Raw genomic sequence first — 14,974 nt, forward strand, 5'->3', positions numbered from 1 at the left:
TCTTACTTTTTTATAGTCCCTACTAAAAAGGACACTGTAAGACTTGTGAGTTGGTGTGGACTGTGCCATCAGATATATCCATCTTGTTATCCCAAAGTTCGATCCAGTTAAGATCAGCTGTGGGTAGAAGGTCAAAGTAGATGACAGGTGAAGGATAATTTTTAGAAGGACTTTTGCTGAAGAAGAAGAAGATGTATCTGAGGGATGAAAAATGGGGATTCATTGGAGCTCAGATATTAGAATGTGTGTTTTACAACAGTACTGAAAGGTTCTAAAACAGAACAGGGAAGGAAGAATCTGAGAGGCAGGCCACCTGATAACCTCCCCTTATAGCCATTAAAAATGACAGGAAAGGCTGGGCACGGTGGCTCATGCAAGTAATCCCAGCACTTTGGGAGGCCGAGGCAGGCAAGGTCAGGAGATCGAGACCATCCTGGCTAACACGGTGAAACCCCGTCTCTACTAAAAATATAAAAAAATTAGCCGGGCGTCTGTATTTAGTAATTAGGTGTATTTAGTAATTTAGTAATGTAATTAGGTGGCGGGCGCCTGTAGTCCCAGCTACTCTGGAGGCTGAGGCAGAATGGTGTGAACCCGGCGAGGCGGAGCTTGCAGTGAGCTGAGATTGCGCCACTGGAGGCGGAGCTTGCAGTGAGCTGAGATTGCGCCACTGCACTCCAGCCTGGGCGACAGAGCGAGACTCCATCTCAAAAAAAAAAAAGAAAAAGTGACAGGAAGGAGAGGAAGTAGCGCTTATCTTTTCAGAAGCTTTGGAAAGACAAATACAAGATCAGTGTACGGGTGTTTATTGAGTGCTTACCCTATGCCCCACGTAGAGTTAGTTTCTTTTGGAATACCAAGAAAGTATAGACGTGGGTCCTGCTCTCAAAGCTTTGAAATCTAGTTTGGAACTAATGTGTTGTGCATGTGAAAGTTTAAAGAACAATTAAGTTCTATTGTATGGAGAGGCAGGAAGGACAAACCAGAAATTTGGCTCTTGAGTTCCCTTTCTAAGAGCTGCCACTTTTCTTAGCTTTCCTGGGAAAAGACAAACAAGGTTAAACAATGTATCTTCCTTGCTCCATTAACAAAAGCAGGAACAGGGTGTGAAGTATAGGATGTCATGATTTCAAATCTTCAAACCATAGTTCTTATCGTTTTATCATCTGGCATTCTCATTATTTAAATTAGTATGTATTTATTGAATGCTTGCTGTGGGTTAAGTTCTATAGGGATTAGTGTGGATAAATCATGGTAGGAAAACACAGAATTTAAAATTTACTTAGAAAGAGAAGACCAATATGTATGATATAATTAGAGGTTAATAAAAGATAGCATTAATTGTATAGATCTTCCAAGAACAAAAAGCATTTGAGGAGATGTCAACAAAGACTATGAAGGAGTTAGACTTATGTTGTCCAGAAGGTGGATAGTTTAAGATGGATTGGTGACTGAGTGGTAGGACAGCCACATGAGTAAATTTATTCAGTAAACATTGACGGAGTGTCTTCTGGGTACTTCACATTATGCTAGGTCCTGGTACTAAGATGAATCAGAGAAGCTTACATTCTAGCAAGTAGAAATAGAGAAGAAAAATTATGGACTGTTTGAAGACAAGGGAAAAGTAACGCGGGGTCTGGCTTGAGACGAAGTCACGAATGCATTCCTTGATTAAAAAGGATTTGCCTGTAAAAATTCTCCTCAGCCCTCTTCATTTAAAAAATCAGATTCTATAGAGCATATTTGAAAAGTAAAGAAAACTGAAAATATGAAAAACCTCATTATCACAACATTTCAGAAGCTCAAAGTGAATGAATTAATAAATGGGTTAAAATTTTTAAAATCTTAGAAACATAATTGAATGGAAATCTAAAAGTTGACTTACACCATTGATTATAGGGAGGCCACATTCTTAATAACAGATACTCACTTTTTTCTCCATAATGTGACAGACAAGTAGAAATATATTTCAAACCTGAAAAAGGCTTTCAATGCTGGTTCCAAGAACGTTTAAAAATATGTATTTAATATTAACTCTGCTATAATTTCCAAGCAAACTCTTGGATATCCTTTATAAGAAACACTTCTATAATCACTTAGGAAATCTGCATAAGACTATTAAAGACTCCTCAGTTGCACTATGTTTATTTTTGCAAAAACAAACTTTGGCTGAACCATTTGTTTTCAGCATGTAAAGCAGGAAGCAGCTGTTGCTGTTGTATACTGAGTTCCTTTGAGGATGTAGAGTGATTCTGCTTTTTTACCTTTACCAAATAGTTCAGTTAAGCATTAGTGATTAAAAAGTATACCGAATCAAATATTTGTGATGCTTGGACTGTCAAGCTTTTTGAGAGCAGAGGTTATATCTGGTCATGTCCCTGTGGTATCCCAGTCTCTGGCACAGTGTCTGACACACAGTTGGTGCTCAAATCCCTGTTAAAAGCATGAATACTTAGAATTAAAGTATTTATTCAAAATTATGTCATGTGTTAACATTCATAAGAAAGCGAAAGACTTTTTTAAATGTGAAAAAGATTTTTTTTCTACTTACATCTATCGAAGGCCTTTCAGTTGGGTCTCTGCAGTTACTAGCTGGCAGAAATGAAAACAAAGATTGTGATTAGCTGTTAGTAGTGTATTTGCCAATGTTTATCTAATTCTTTCCTTTGTCTTCTTTTCCAAAAGGAAATTAGATGTTAGCAGGATGGTCTCAGGGCCAAGTTCATGTTTGTTTTCTAACTAGTGGCACAACCACAAGCTTCCATTCTTCTCTATGTTACTGTAACAAAGTGGCTAATTAAAGTGTGAGGGAAGAATGTTTCCCCAAAATTTAGGTGACTCTTAACTGAGGTTTACATATAGGGTTTTGGATAAAGTTTTTAATTAAATTAAAAGAACTATTTTTACTTCCTACAGACATCAAAGTAAAGGAGCAGTCTTTGGAAAATCTAATCAAGTAAGTTATTATTCTGAGAATGCATACGTCTGTTTTATTTCCTTGAACAATTCAATAAATTCTACTTAAATGACCTGAGTTCTAAAGATGGTTGAAAATGAGCTCTCATTAACAGTGTGAACATTAAACATTTTTATTCTTATGAAATGATAAGCAGTATAATAGAGTAGAAATAGCAATATATCTTGTAGATTAAACACTGAGAACAGTGGTTAACATCTAACAGACACTCAGTGTTTGTGGAATGAATTAATGCATTGGGATTCTGAAAACATAGGTGTGAGACTGGGCGATGGTTCACGCCTGTAGTCCCAACACTGAGGCAGGTGAATTGTTCGAGGCCAGGAGTTCAGACCAGCCTGGCCAACATGGTGAACCCCATCTCTACTAAAAAGGGAAAAATTAGCTGGGCGTGGTGGCACGTGCCTTTAGTCTCAGCTACTTGGGAGGCTGAGGCATGAGAATCGCTTGAATCTGGGAGGCAGAGGTTACAGTGAGCTGAGATCACACCACTGTGGTCCAGCCTGGGTAACAGAGTGAGATAAAAAAAAAAAAAGACATGGGTTTGAGTCTTGAGTCTGCCTCTACTTGAGTGCTCTTGGGCAAGTTACTTCCATCTCTGAGCCTTATTTTCTTCATATGTATAATGATAGTATTAATCCTTTTTTACTTAGAGAGGCAGTGTCTAATACAGTACCCACTACCCACTTGTGACTAAGGAGCATTTGAAATGTGGTTAATGTGACTGAGGAACTGAATTTTTCATTTAATTTTAATTAATTAAAAAATGATACTCTTGTTGATGGAAAACTTTTAAGTATGTTTGAAACAGCTTTAGTATATAAATCTACTTTTACAACTATAAATTTTATGAAATTTAAATACAGATCAACTATTTCCAGTGAAAATTTAATATCCAAATTAAGATGTGCTGTAAGTACATACCAGATTTCAAAGACTTAATATAAAAACAATCTCTTTAATAATTTTTATATGAGTAGGTGTTAAATTACAACATTTTGGATTAAATAAAATATATTATTAAAATTTTTGCCTTTTTTGGTTGGGCGTGGTGGCTCATGCCTGTAATCCCAGCCCTTTGGGAGGCCGAGGCAGGTGGATCACGAGGTCAGGAGTTCGAGATCAGCCTGGCCAAGATGGTGAAACCCCGTCTCTACTAAAAATACAAAAAAAATTAGCCAGGCATGGTGGCGTGCACCTGTAATCCCACTTACTTGGGAGGCTGAGGCAGAGAGTTGCTTGAACCCGGGAGGCAGAGGTTGCAGTGAACCGAGATCACACTACTGCACTGCAGCCTGGGCAACACAATGAGACTGTCTCAAAAAAAAAAAAAAAAAATTGCCTTTTTACAAACTTTTTTGTTAATATGGCTACTAGAAAACTTGATTATATATGTGGTTTCATTTATATTTCTATTGGATAGCATTGACTTAGAGAAGTGTTTTGAGAGTCATTAAAATAATCTATATGAACTGTATTGTAACCGCAATAGCTATATATATATGTGTATATATATGTGTATGTGTGTGTATATATATATGTGTATGTGTGTGTATATATATGTGTGTATGTGTGTGTATATATATATGTTTTTTTTTTTTTTGTGACAGAGTCTCACTTTGTCGCCCAGGCTGGAGTGCAGTGGTGTGATTTCAGCTCACTGCAACCTCCATCTCCTGGATTCGATTGATTCTCCTGCCTCAGTCTTCTGAGTAGCTGGGATTACAGGCGTGCGGCACCAAGCCCAGCTTTTTTTATTTTTAGTAGAGATGGAGTTTCACCATGTGGGTCAGGCTGGTATCGAACTCTTGACCTTGTGATCCACCCACCTCGGCCTCCCAAAATGCTGGGATTAAAAAAAAAACAAAACTGGGATTACAGGCATGAGCCACCACACGTGACCTGCAATAGCTATATTTTTATTAATATGATAATTCGGCAAGCCTGATAGGCTTTTGAGGCATACAGAAATAAACATCAACTGAGACTTTTAAGCATCCAAGATGCTTTAGTTTACTTTTCTTAGAGGAAACAGTGAAAAGAAGAAATGTGGTTTAAAAATGGACATAAAAAGGACACTAAACCTGATTAAGCTAGAGTATAGACCAAATTGCCACTTATTTTGAATTGTTTTTGCCAAAGGTATCACTTTGAATAAAGATAACTTTCATTTAGACATCTATCTTTATGTGTCCCTGCATCATTTCAGTGAGATGAAAGTTGAAGTAGAACAATGAAAAAGCTTAAGAAATGAACAATCATCATGCTTTTGTGTATGCTTAAAGTGACTATATGTAAAAAACATCAAACAGAATGTAGACTGTGGTACTTAAGTATACCTGGGAGAGTAATTGCATTAATAACGTATTATGTAGTTTAATGGCTAAGAACAGTGGCATCTAGTTTTCTACCTATAGGGGAAGGAAGATCTATGAACCTCCACGGTATATGAGTGTAAACCAAGCAGCCCAGCAGCTTCTGGAGATTATTCAAAATCAAAGAATACGAGGAGAAGAACCAGGTACTCAAGACCCTAGAAGGGCTCTCATATTATTCCTCTGTTGCTGCATTTAGATGTGTAGATGACTTAATATTGACTCATACCACTATGGAAGCAAGAGTCAGTGTTTTCGTATTGTACTATTTCTTGTCATTTTTGTCCAACTTTAATCCCATAGGCTTCAAGTTGTACTGAAAGAAAAAAAAAATTGGCATTCTTTTATAGTGTAATTAACACCATTCCAGAATGTGAGGATTTTTCACAAATTAAACATAAGTCACATTTGATATAATATATTAGAATATAAATATTTTTGTAAAATGTATCTATCATGTTATCCCTAATCAATGGTGAGATCTGTCCTGCAAAAATATACTTATCCTACTTTTATTTTTCCTCTTTTCATTCTTAACACTGAAACTAGGAATAGTTTTCTTCAGGGTAAATATGAGAAAATTTGTTATTATATTCCTAATATGTAGACACAGTGTGTGGTGTATAATAATAATGTTTATTGTCAGTAAATCTTTATGGGAGGTTCTCTTTTTTTTTTTGAGACAGGGTCTCACTTTGTCACCCAGGCTGGAGTGCAGAGGTGCGATCTCAGCTCACTGCAGCCTCCACCTCCTGGGCTCAAGTGATCCTCCCACCTTAGCTGGACTACAGGTGCATGCCACCATGCTTGGCTAATTTCTTTGTGTGTTTTTGGTAGAGACAGAATTTCACCATATTGCCCAGGCTGTTCTTGAACTCCTTGGCTCAAGCAATCCTCCCACCTCGGCCTCCCAAAGCCTCCCAAAGTGTTGGGATTACAGGTGTGAACCACCGCACCCAACCCACTGTGATTTTTTTTTTCTTGAGATGGGGTCTTGCTTTGTTGCCTAGGTTACAGTGCAGTGGTGCAATCATGGCTCACTGCAACCTCTGCCTCCCAGGCTCAAGCCATCCTCCCACCTCAGCCACTTGAGTAGCTGGGACTACAGGTGCATGCCACCACGCCCGGCTAATTTTTTTGTATTTTTGGTGGAGATGGGGTTTCACCATGTTGCCCAGCTGGTCTCGAACTCCTGAGCTCAAGTGATCCGCCCACTTCAGCCTCCCAAAATGTTGGTATTGCAGATGTGAGTCACTGCGCCTGGTCAAGAGATTGAGTGATTGTTGCTTATTTTATTCACATTAGTAGGCCATGCTACAATCGTGAAGCAAATAGTCTTCAAGGCTGTTCTATATCCATAACTTTGTACAGAGGTTGCTTGCATTCCCGTTTGTCCTTGGATAAATCATCTGCCCCCTTTTGATCATTCTTCAATCAGGACCCCTTTCCCAGCTAAACAATACAACCATTAAAGGGTCAGCTCTTTAGCTGTAGCACCAGAGTCAATAATACTAAAGCTCATTAAGGCTGGCTCTTTTGAACTTAAAGACATAAATCATGCCAAATGCTCATTATTTGTTAAGGAATCTATAATCTACTAGTCTCATATCTACTATCTTAGCTCTCATTACCATGATTTAAAAGAGAGAGTATTACATTTTAAAAACAGAAAACTGAAGTTTATCACATTGGCAAGGGAGAAACTCAAATCTGTGAATTTATTTCATAATCTCATGGTTTCTTCAGTATGTCTAGGTCAATATGAACATAAGTAAGTTATTAAAAACATAAGTGTGTAATAAACATTGTTTACTCAGAACTTATTTTAAAACAAATGCTATGCAATTGTAGAGTGTAAGTACAGCTTGTCAAGTCCTAAAAGCTTAATGTAAGCCTTTGGAATTCTGAAAAGGGTAAAGTTTGGAAGTACTCTTTTACAATATTAGGTAATACAAATGATTTAGAAAATCCCTTGGATGAATTAATGGATAACTGGTCCATAAGTGGCAAAAGAGATTTAAGATATTTGGGGCTTCTTGAAATGTACTTGTGGTACTGATGTTTGTTTGACTGTTGGACAGGATGATGCATTTGCTGAATTGAATGGCAGTATCTTTTTTTTTTTTTAATAGCAATCACCGAGGAGACACTTTGTGTTGGCTTAGCCAGGGTTGGAGCAGACGACCAGAAAATTGCAGCAGGCACTTTACAACAAATGTGTACTGTGGACTTGGGAGAACCATTGCATTCCTTGATCATCACAGGAGGCAGCATACATCCAATGGAGATGGAGATGCTAAATCTGTTTTCCATACCAGAAAATAGCTGAGAATCTCAAAGCATTGATGGACTTTGAACATAGATATTTACTATCGTCTGATTTAAATTTCAACCATATATAGATTGATATGTTTTGGCTGTATCCCCACCCAAGTCGCATCTTGAATTTTAATCCTCATAATCCCCAGGTGTTGTGGGAGGTAATTGAATCATGGGGGGGCAGTTACCCCCATGCTGTTCTCATGATAGTGAGTTCTCATGAGATCTGATGGTTTTGTAAGTGTCTGGCATTTCCCCTACTGGCTCTCATTCTCACTCTTGCCGCTCTGTGAAGAGGTGCCTTTCACCATGATTGTAAGTTTCCTGAGGCCTTCCCAGCCATGTGGAACTGTGAGTCAGTTAAACCTCTTTTAGAATTACCCAGTCTCGGGTGTTTCTTCATAGCAGTGTGAGAATGGACTAATACATGGATGCATGCACATTTGTGTAACAGACAGGTCTTTTGGCTTATCTAGCAAGTATAAAACAAGTGACCAAAAAGAAGTTGACTCAACAATGCTTGGTTTCCCGTGGCAGTGAGTTTTTTCCCTATGGTATCATCAGTTGTTGCTGCTATTTTGGCAACTTTCCAGGATGTACACACATAAAGCAGACCAGGCTGGAAAGCTTGTGGATAGACATCCACTGACAGAATCATTGAAGAGCAGTTTTTATTTATGAAACCAATTTATACAAGATGGTTGCTAACAGAATATAACTTAGAGGTAACTGGAATTTGAATCACTTGAATCTCAGTTTTAAAGGGTGGAAGTTATGAGTGCCAAGAAAAGCAAATAAGAGATTAGTAAACATTCACAAAATATGTTTATGATTTTCTTCTTTTTAAAAAAGTTAGCTGTCCTGACTGCATGAGGGGTTGTCCTGACTGCATGAGGGGTTGTACTGACAGCAGCTGGTATTAGTGTATATAAACAAAGGTAGAAAGATTACATTTCCATCCAGCAGTCCGACTTAAAGCTCAGCTGAGCACATGCCACAAAATGACATTCTTCTGAATTCACTGTCTTGGTTAGCTGACATCCTAATTATGTGGCTCATATTCTGCTGTATTTTGGAGGTTATATAATTGTTTAATTATAAGTGTTCAGCCAGTCTTGTACAGTTGCTGTTTGGTTTTAAATAGCATCTTTCACATCCAAGCAGACAAATGGAAAACTTGCTGACTACAAAATAAAATTTGTAAAAATATAAGTTTGAAGGCAACAATGGATTAGTCAAGATATGCCATATCACTTAACTCAGTTAATATGCCATTGTATATGTGCGAGTAGTCACACATCTTACTAGTTTTAAATAACACTCCATTTATGACCACAGGTCATTCTATTTCATGACCAAAGAGTTTTATATTTTTTGTCAGTTCTGAATAGAAATAGCTTTCTTATATGCTAGTTCAGTTGGTTCAACTCTAAGTATTTCCATGGCCTAACCAATTTTTCTGAGCCCTTAATAAATCCATTGGAAGTTGAACAAAGATTTCCCTACTCCCTGGGTTCATCAGTTAGCTAAAGATTATTCGACTTATTTTACTTCGAGATAAAATATATTTTATATATATATATGAAACATCTCTTTTTTTCTTTATTTCTTTCTGAGACAGAGTCTCACTCTGTAGCCCAGGCTGGAGTGCAGTGGTGCAATCTTGGCTCACTGCAACCTCTGTCTCCCAGGTTCAAGCGATAATCCTGCCTCAGCCTCCCGAGTAGCTGGGATTACAGTCATGCGGCACCACGCCTGGCTTTTTTTTTTTTTTTTTTTTTTTTTTTTGTATTTTTAGTAGAGATAGGGTTTCACCATGTTGACCAGGCTGGTCTTGAACTCCTGACCTCAAGTGATCCACCCGCCTTGGCCTCCTAAAGTGCTGGGATTACAGGCATGAGCCACCACGCCTGGCGTCATTTTCAATCCGTTAGACACAGAAGGGGAGAGAGCCAAGTACATTTAAATGCCAGTTGTATATTATTTTGTTCTCATATGTTAAACTAAACATTTAAGAACTATAAAATGAAGAACTTCTGGTTTTGGTAATGGTGTAATAGCTTGTAATGTTCAAACCCTCCCAATTATAAACTGTGGACAAAATATAATAAACAATGGTCTAAAAACTCTAGGGAGTCACTGAGACCAGCTGTGAACTATATATGATTTTTCCCCTTAGGTCATTCCCAGACTGTGTGGTAAGGCATGGCTAGAACTCAAGAGAAAGTTGCGGTCTTACTGGCTTGAGGTGTTAGGATGGAATTAAGGGCTGCTAGAAGAACTGAAAATTAAAGCAGCAGATCCTAGAAATGAAGGTGTCAGAAATGGAGGAGGCTTCCTGTCTGCATATGATGTCTCCTTGAAAATCCTTAGGTAACTCTCGAACCTTGCAGGCCCCAGGAAGACTCCACGGACCTTGGTGGGAAGCCACAGTTGGAAGTCTGAAGAAGCTGAACACAGATGGCTGTTTTCTTTTGCAACAGAAGACAGAGTTTCAAGTTTGAATTCTGACAAGTTAGAAGGGCTTGATAGAACTTTAAGCTTCCCAAACCCCAGAGTGGCCATGTATTAGTAAAGGCTGTGCACAAGACTAAAGATTTATGCTAAAACTAAGGATAAAACCTTTAACATAATATAAAATCAAGGTGATTAGCCAATAATTTAAATGAGATCAAAGCTTAGCACTCTTCAGAGTATAATAAAATGAATCTGTATAACATATAAACAATGACCTGAATACAATAAAATGCTATAGGGTATCCAAAGAAATAAGGAAATACGGCTTATAGCTTATGGTTTTAAAAAAAGCAGACAATAGAAAAAAATCCTAACATAAACTAGATGATAGTGGAATTAGCAGACAAGGTTATTTTTAAAGCAGTTTTTAGAACTATGTTCATGGAAGAGAAGGTAGTGTGGTTGTAATGAATGAATATAGGTGTATACTCTCACCCCAAAAGTGGAAACATTAAAAAAAAAATGGGTTTAACTGAAGAATACAGATGATACATGAAAGTAATTGTCCAATCTGAGGAAGAGAGAAGAAAAGATTAGAAGGAAAACAGCAGAGAGCCTCAATGCCATTTGGGGAAATATCAATCAATTTAACTTATGTAACTGGATTTCTAGGAGAATAGAAGGAAAATATGGCAGAAGAAAATATAAGTAACTTACAGGCCAGAATTACCCCAAATTCTGTCAAACCCAAAAAGCTGTCAACTCAACAGATCCAATAAACTGAGTGAACCCCAAGTGAAATAAATAAATAAAGTCATACCTAATATAACAGGTAAAACTGATAAAAACCAAGGATAAAAGAAAAAAGCTACCAAGGGTGTTAGTAGGGAACCTACCAAATTTTTATCTGAAATTAAACTTAACTAGGCTCCTCTGTTTGCTAAATCTGGCAATCCTGTTCTGTATGTAACTTAATCTCAATTTAATGAAATTGTAAAATGAACACTGCATTACTCAGCAGGGAAAGGATGAACAGTAGTGAAATCCCAGTGTTAGTTAAAATAGAAATACCTGGAGGCTGCATACATTTATTTATTTAATAGTGTTTAGCTCTTTAATACTATAAAGTTCTTTAAAATTATCATGTAGTGAAACCCCATCCAATAATCTAGATACAGAACAGTTTCATCACCCACAAGATCTCCCTCTCTCCCTTTATATTCATCCCTCTAGTTCATTCCTCCTTATTGTTAAGTAGTGTTCTCTCATATGGATAGACTACAGTTTATCCATTTTTATCCATTCACTATTTGAGAGATAATTGGTTTGTTTCCACTTTCTAGCGATTATGTATAAAGTTGTTAAAACATTAACATAACAGGTTTTTGCCTGATATCCGGAGGGATTGCTGGATCACATGATTAAGTGTGCACCTAATTTTATAAGAAACTGCCAAAATGATTTCCAAAGTGCTTGTACATTTTGCATTCTCGCCAGCATTGTATTATCTTTGCCAGCACTTCATGTTGGCAGTATTTTGAACTATCCTGATAGGTGTGTAGTGGTGTCTTTTTCTTTTTTTTGAGACAGAGTTTTGCTTTTGTTGCCCAGGCAGGAGTGCAATAGCATGATTTTGGCTCACCACAACCTCTGCCTCCTGGGTTCAAGCTGTTCTCATGCCTCAGCCTCCCAAGTAGCTGGGATTACAGGCATGTGCCACCATGCCCAGCTAATTTTATATTTTTAGTAGATGAGGTTTCTCTGTGTTGGTCAGTCCGGTCCCGAACTCCCGACCTCAGGTGATCTGCCTGCCTCGGCCTCCCAAATTGCTGGGATTACAGGCGTGAGCCACCGTGCCTGGCCACAGTGGTGTCTTTGTTGTGGTTTTAATTTGTATTTCCCAATGCCTAATGGTGTGGATCATCTTTTCATGTGCTTATTCACCATTCTTATATCCTATTTGATGAAGCATCTCTTCATGTATTTTGCCTACTTTTAAATTGGATGGTTTTCATATGGTTAAATTTTGAGTGTTTGTTACATATTCTGGATAAAAGCTTTTGTAAGATATATGACTTGCAAATATTTTCTCCCCATCTGTAGCTTGTCCTTTCATTCCCTTAACCATTTTTGATAAAGCAAATGTTTTAAATTTTGATTAAATCCAGTTTATGTTTTCTTATATGGATTATGCTTCTGTTGCCATGTCTAAGATCCCATCACCAAATTCAACACTCAATATTTGTATGAAGTGTGAGTTTTAGATCCACACTCTTTTTTTTTTTTGCGTGTAGATGTTTAGTTACAACATCTTGATAAGAAGACTATTCTTCCATTGAATTGTTTCTGCACCATTGTAAAAATCACTAAGCCATATTTATGTAGGTCTCTTTCTGAACTCTTGCTGTTCTATTGATCTGTGTGTCTCTCCCTTCTGTGATACTATGCTGTCTTAATTACTTTAGCTTTATGGTATTCTTAAAAACAGGTAGTGTGATTCCTTTAACATTCTTTTTTCAAAGTAGTTTTGGCTATTCTAGTTCCTTTGCCTTTCCATATAAATGTTAGAATGAGCTTGTTGACATATACAAAAGAGCTTGTGAGATTTTTATTGGAATTGTTTGAGATGGTGTGGACATTTTGGGGTTTATTCTGTTTTGGGTTTGCCCAACTTCTTGACTCTAGGTGTACGTCACCAAACTTGGGAAGTTTACAGCCATTATTTCTTCATATCTTATTTCAGCACTATATACTTTATCCTGTCTTTGAGAAATTCCGATAAATATAAATGTTAGACATTTCTTACTGTCCCACGGGTTCCTGAGCTCTGTTCATTGTTGTTATTGCAGTCTGTTTTCTCTGTTGCCCAGAGCTGATAATTTTTATCCATCTATGAATTCACTGACTCTTTTCTCTGTCTTCTCCATTCTGCTGTTGAGTCCATTCTGTACGTCTTAAAAATTTTGGCTACTTTTCTAAAATTTCCATTTGGTTATTTTTGTATCTTCTGTTTTTTATTTTAACATTTGTTGCAAGATTATTTGTGATTTCTTTGTCACGTATTTTTCTGTAGGTGTCTGAGCATTTCATATAGCATTTTTGTATTGCTTTTTTGAGCATTTTAAGTATCTGCTTTAAGGTCTTTGTTAGGTAATTCTAAGATTGATATCTCAGTTTTAGCATCTATTGATTTTCTGTAAGTTGAAATTTTTCCAGCACTTTGTCAAGTAATTTTGGATTATAGCTTGGCATTTTGAATATTACGTTGTGAGCTGCTGGGTCTTGTTCAGATTTAATGGAGAATATCAATCTTTTTGTTTTAGCAGGCAACCAACCTGTTAGGTTCAGGATACAATTATCAGATTGCTCTTTATGGGCTACAGTTCCAGTGTTAAGTTCGGTTTTCAAAGACTGCAGTTCTCTTTGGATCTATTTCAAGTTTGTGGCATGCAGTTTGGGACTTACGAAGTAGTCTGTTGGATAGTTTAGTTCTCAAGATTCTCAAGGCTAAGTAGAACCAGATCCAAGCATTAGTGATTTGAGGATGATCCTTGGTGTTCGTAAACAACTTTATGAGATTGCTTTCCTAGTTTCCTCCCACTCATAATCTCTCCACTACTTCCTGGTTCCCTGGGCTCCCTTTCTTGGTTGGTCCCCTGGCCAGAAACTTGGGGATCTAGTTACCCTACTTTGTTGCTATTTCATACCTTCATGACTGGGCCTGCATTCTGACCCATGTGGAGGGGGTACAGAGAGAATAAAAGCAACAGGGTTGCTGTACCCTTTTAAAACCATAACTCAACCAAACAGAAATATTCCCCTCCCTCAAAGTTTTAGTTCCTGTGGGCTTCCATAACTGTTGGCCACCACCACAGGATTGCCCGGGGGAAGCTTTTGGAAGGCAGTGGGAAGTCTTCCCTCCAACTAATGTTAACAACAAATGTAGGAACTTTGCCTTCTTTTGAAGTCTGTAGAAACCGACATGACCTATGTACAAATTATTGCTCATGGGGAAAGTAGTATGATGCACATACAGGACAATAAACCCTGTAAAGCTGAACATTATGATTTAACTTATTGTCTAGGGTGGAAGACAGCAACGGCTAATCAGATGGACCTTACTTTATTTGTAATTTTACGAGTCAAAATGACATACTCAAAAGTCCAAGCCCAATGGCCAGCCAAGCCTTAATTGCTATGAAAGTGCTTCTGCTTATATGTGAATCTGAATATCTTGTTTACTTAAAAAATACCACATTTTAAAAATGCCATTTGGTGGCTACGTTCAGGAAATACTTTTTATAATGTCTTTGTATTATTTTGTTTTATTCTTTAGTTTCAGCAGTTGCTCTCTCACAAAAAGAGTATTATTCACTTTAACAATTCATACAGAATTACTTTTCAAAGAGGAGTTAAACTTTACATTAAAAAGCAAAAATCATCCATTTTTTCAATAAATTGCCTTGCCTACACTGTGCCAGACTATGCATTTCTTACCATTAACATTAGCAGATAAATTTGAATTGTGAATTTAAATGTTGGTAGCATGTGTTAAGCCTGAATTTCATGGTAGATTTTTTTTTTTTTTTTTTTTTTTTTTTTGCCTCAAAGTAGAACTGGATGACCTGATAATGTTTTAATGGACGAGAATCCAATTAAAATGCTGTTTCCTTTTTTTTTTTTTTTGGAAAGAATGAAAAAAATAGTAAATTGCTATCATTCTGTCTACACCTATTGAACCTGTTTGCTCCTCCTTGTCTCTGCTGTTTTTTTTGCTCTAGACTAATGAAAAGTTTGGTGCCATAATCAAGGGTTTGATTTAATAAGGAGGGAAAGAAATGCATTT

General features: G+C 37.2%; 2 protein-coding genes across 5 annotated transcripts in view; one reads left to right on the top strand and one right to left on the bottom strand.

Moving 5' to 3' along the window:
* Nucleotides 1–8,492, top strand: part of DPH5 (diphthamide biosynthesis 5) — a 36,048-nt gene extending 27,556 nt beyond the window's left edge. For 2 of the 4 annotated variants that reach the window (XM_033197807.1, XM_033197806.1), the window contains exons 6-8: nucleotides 2,917–2,956; nucleotides 5,395–5,498; nucleotides 7,485–8,492. In XM_033197807.1, the coding sequence (XP_033053698.1) occupies nucleotides 2,917–2,956; nucleotides 5,395–5,498; nucleotides 7,485–7,681 (341 nt within the window). In that variant the 3' untranslated portion in view covers nucleotides 7,682–8,492. The remainder of the gene's footprint in view (nucleotides 1–2,916; nucleotides 2,957–5,394; nucleotides 5,499–7,484) is intronic. The other 2 variants (XM_033197809.1, XM_033197808.1) reach the window with 1 other exon arrangement.
* SLC30A7 (solute carrier family 30 member 7) overlaps nucleotides 2,553–14,974 on the bottom strand; it is a 106,341-nt gene continuing 93,919 nt past the window's right edge. Inside the window, exon 12 of the mRNA XM_033197805.1 lies at nucleotides 2,553–2,592. The gene's annotated coding sequence lies outside the window, so the exon portion shown is untranslated. The remainder of the gene's footprint in view (nucleotides 2,593–14,974) is intronic.

This window comes from Trachypithecus francoisi, unplaced genomic scaffold, assembly GCF_009764315.1.
Source record: "Trachypithecus francoisi isolate TF-2019V2 unplaced genomic scaffold, Tfra_2.0 Lachesis_group5, whole genome shotgun sequence".
Classification (NCBI taxonomy): Eukaryota; Metazoa; Chordata; class Mammalia; order Primates; family Cercopithecidae; genus Trachypithecus; species Trachypithecus francoisi.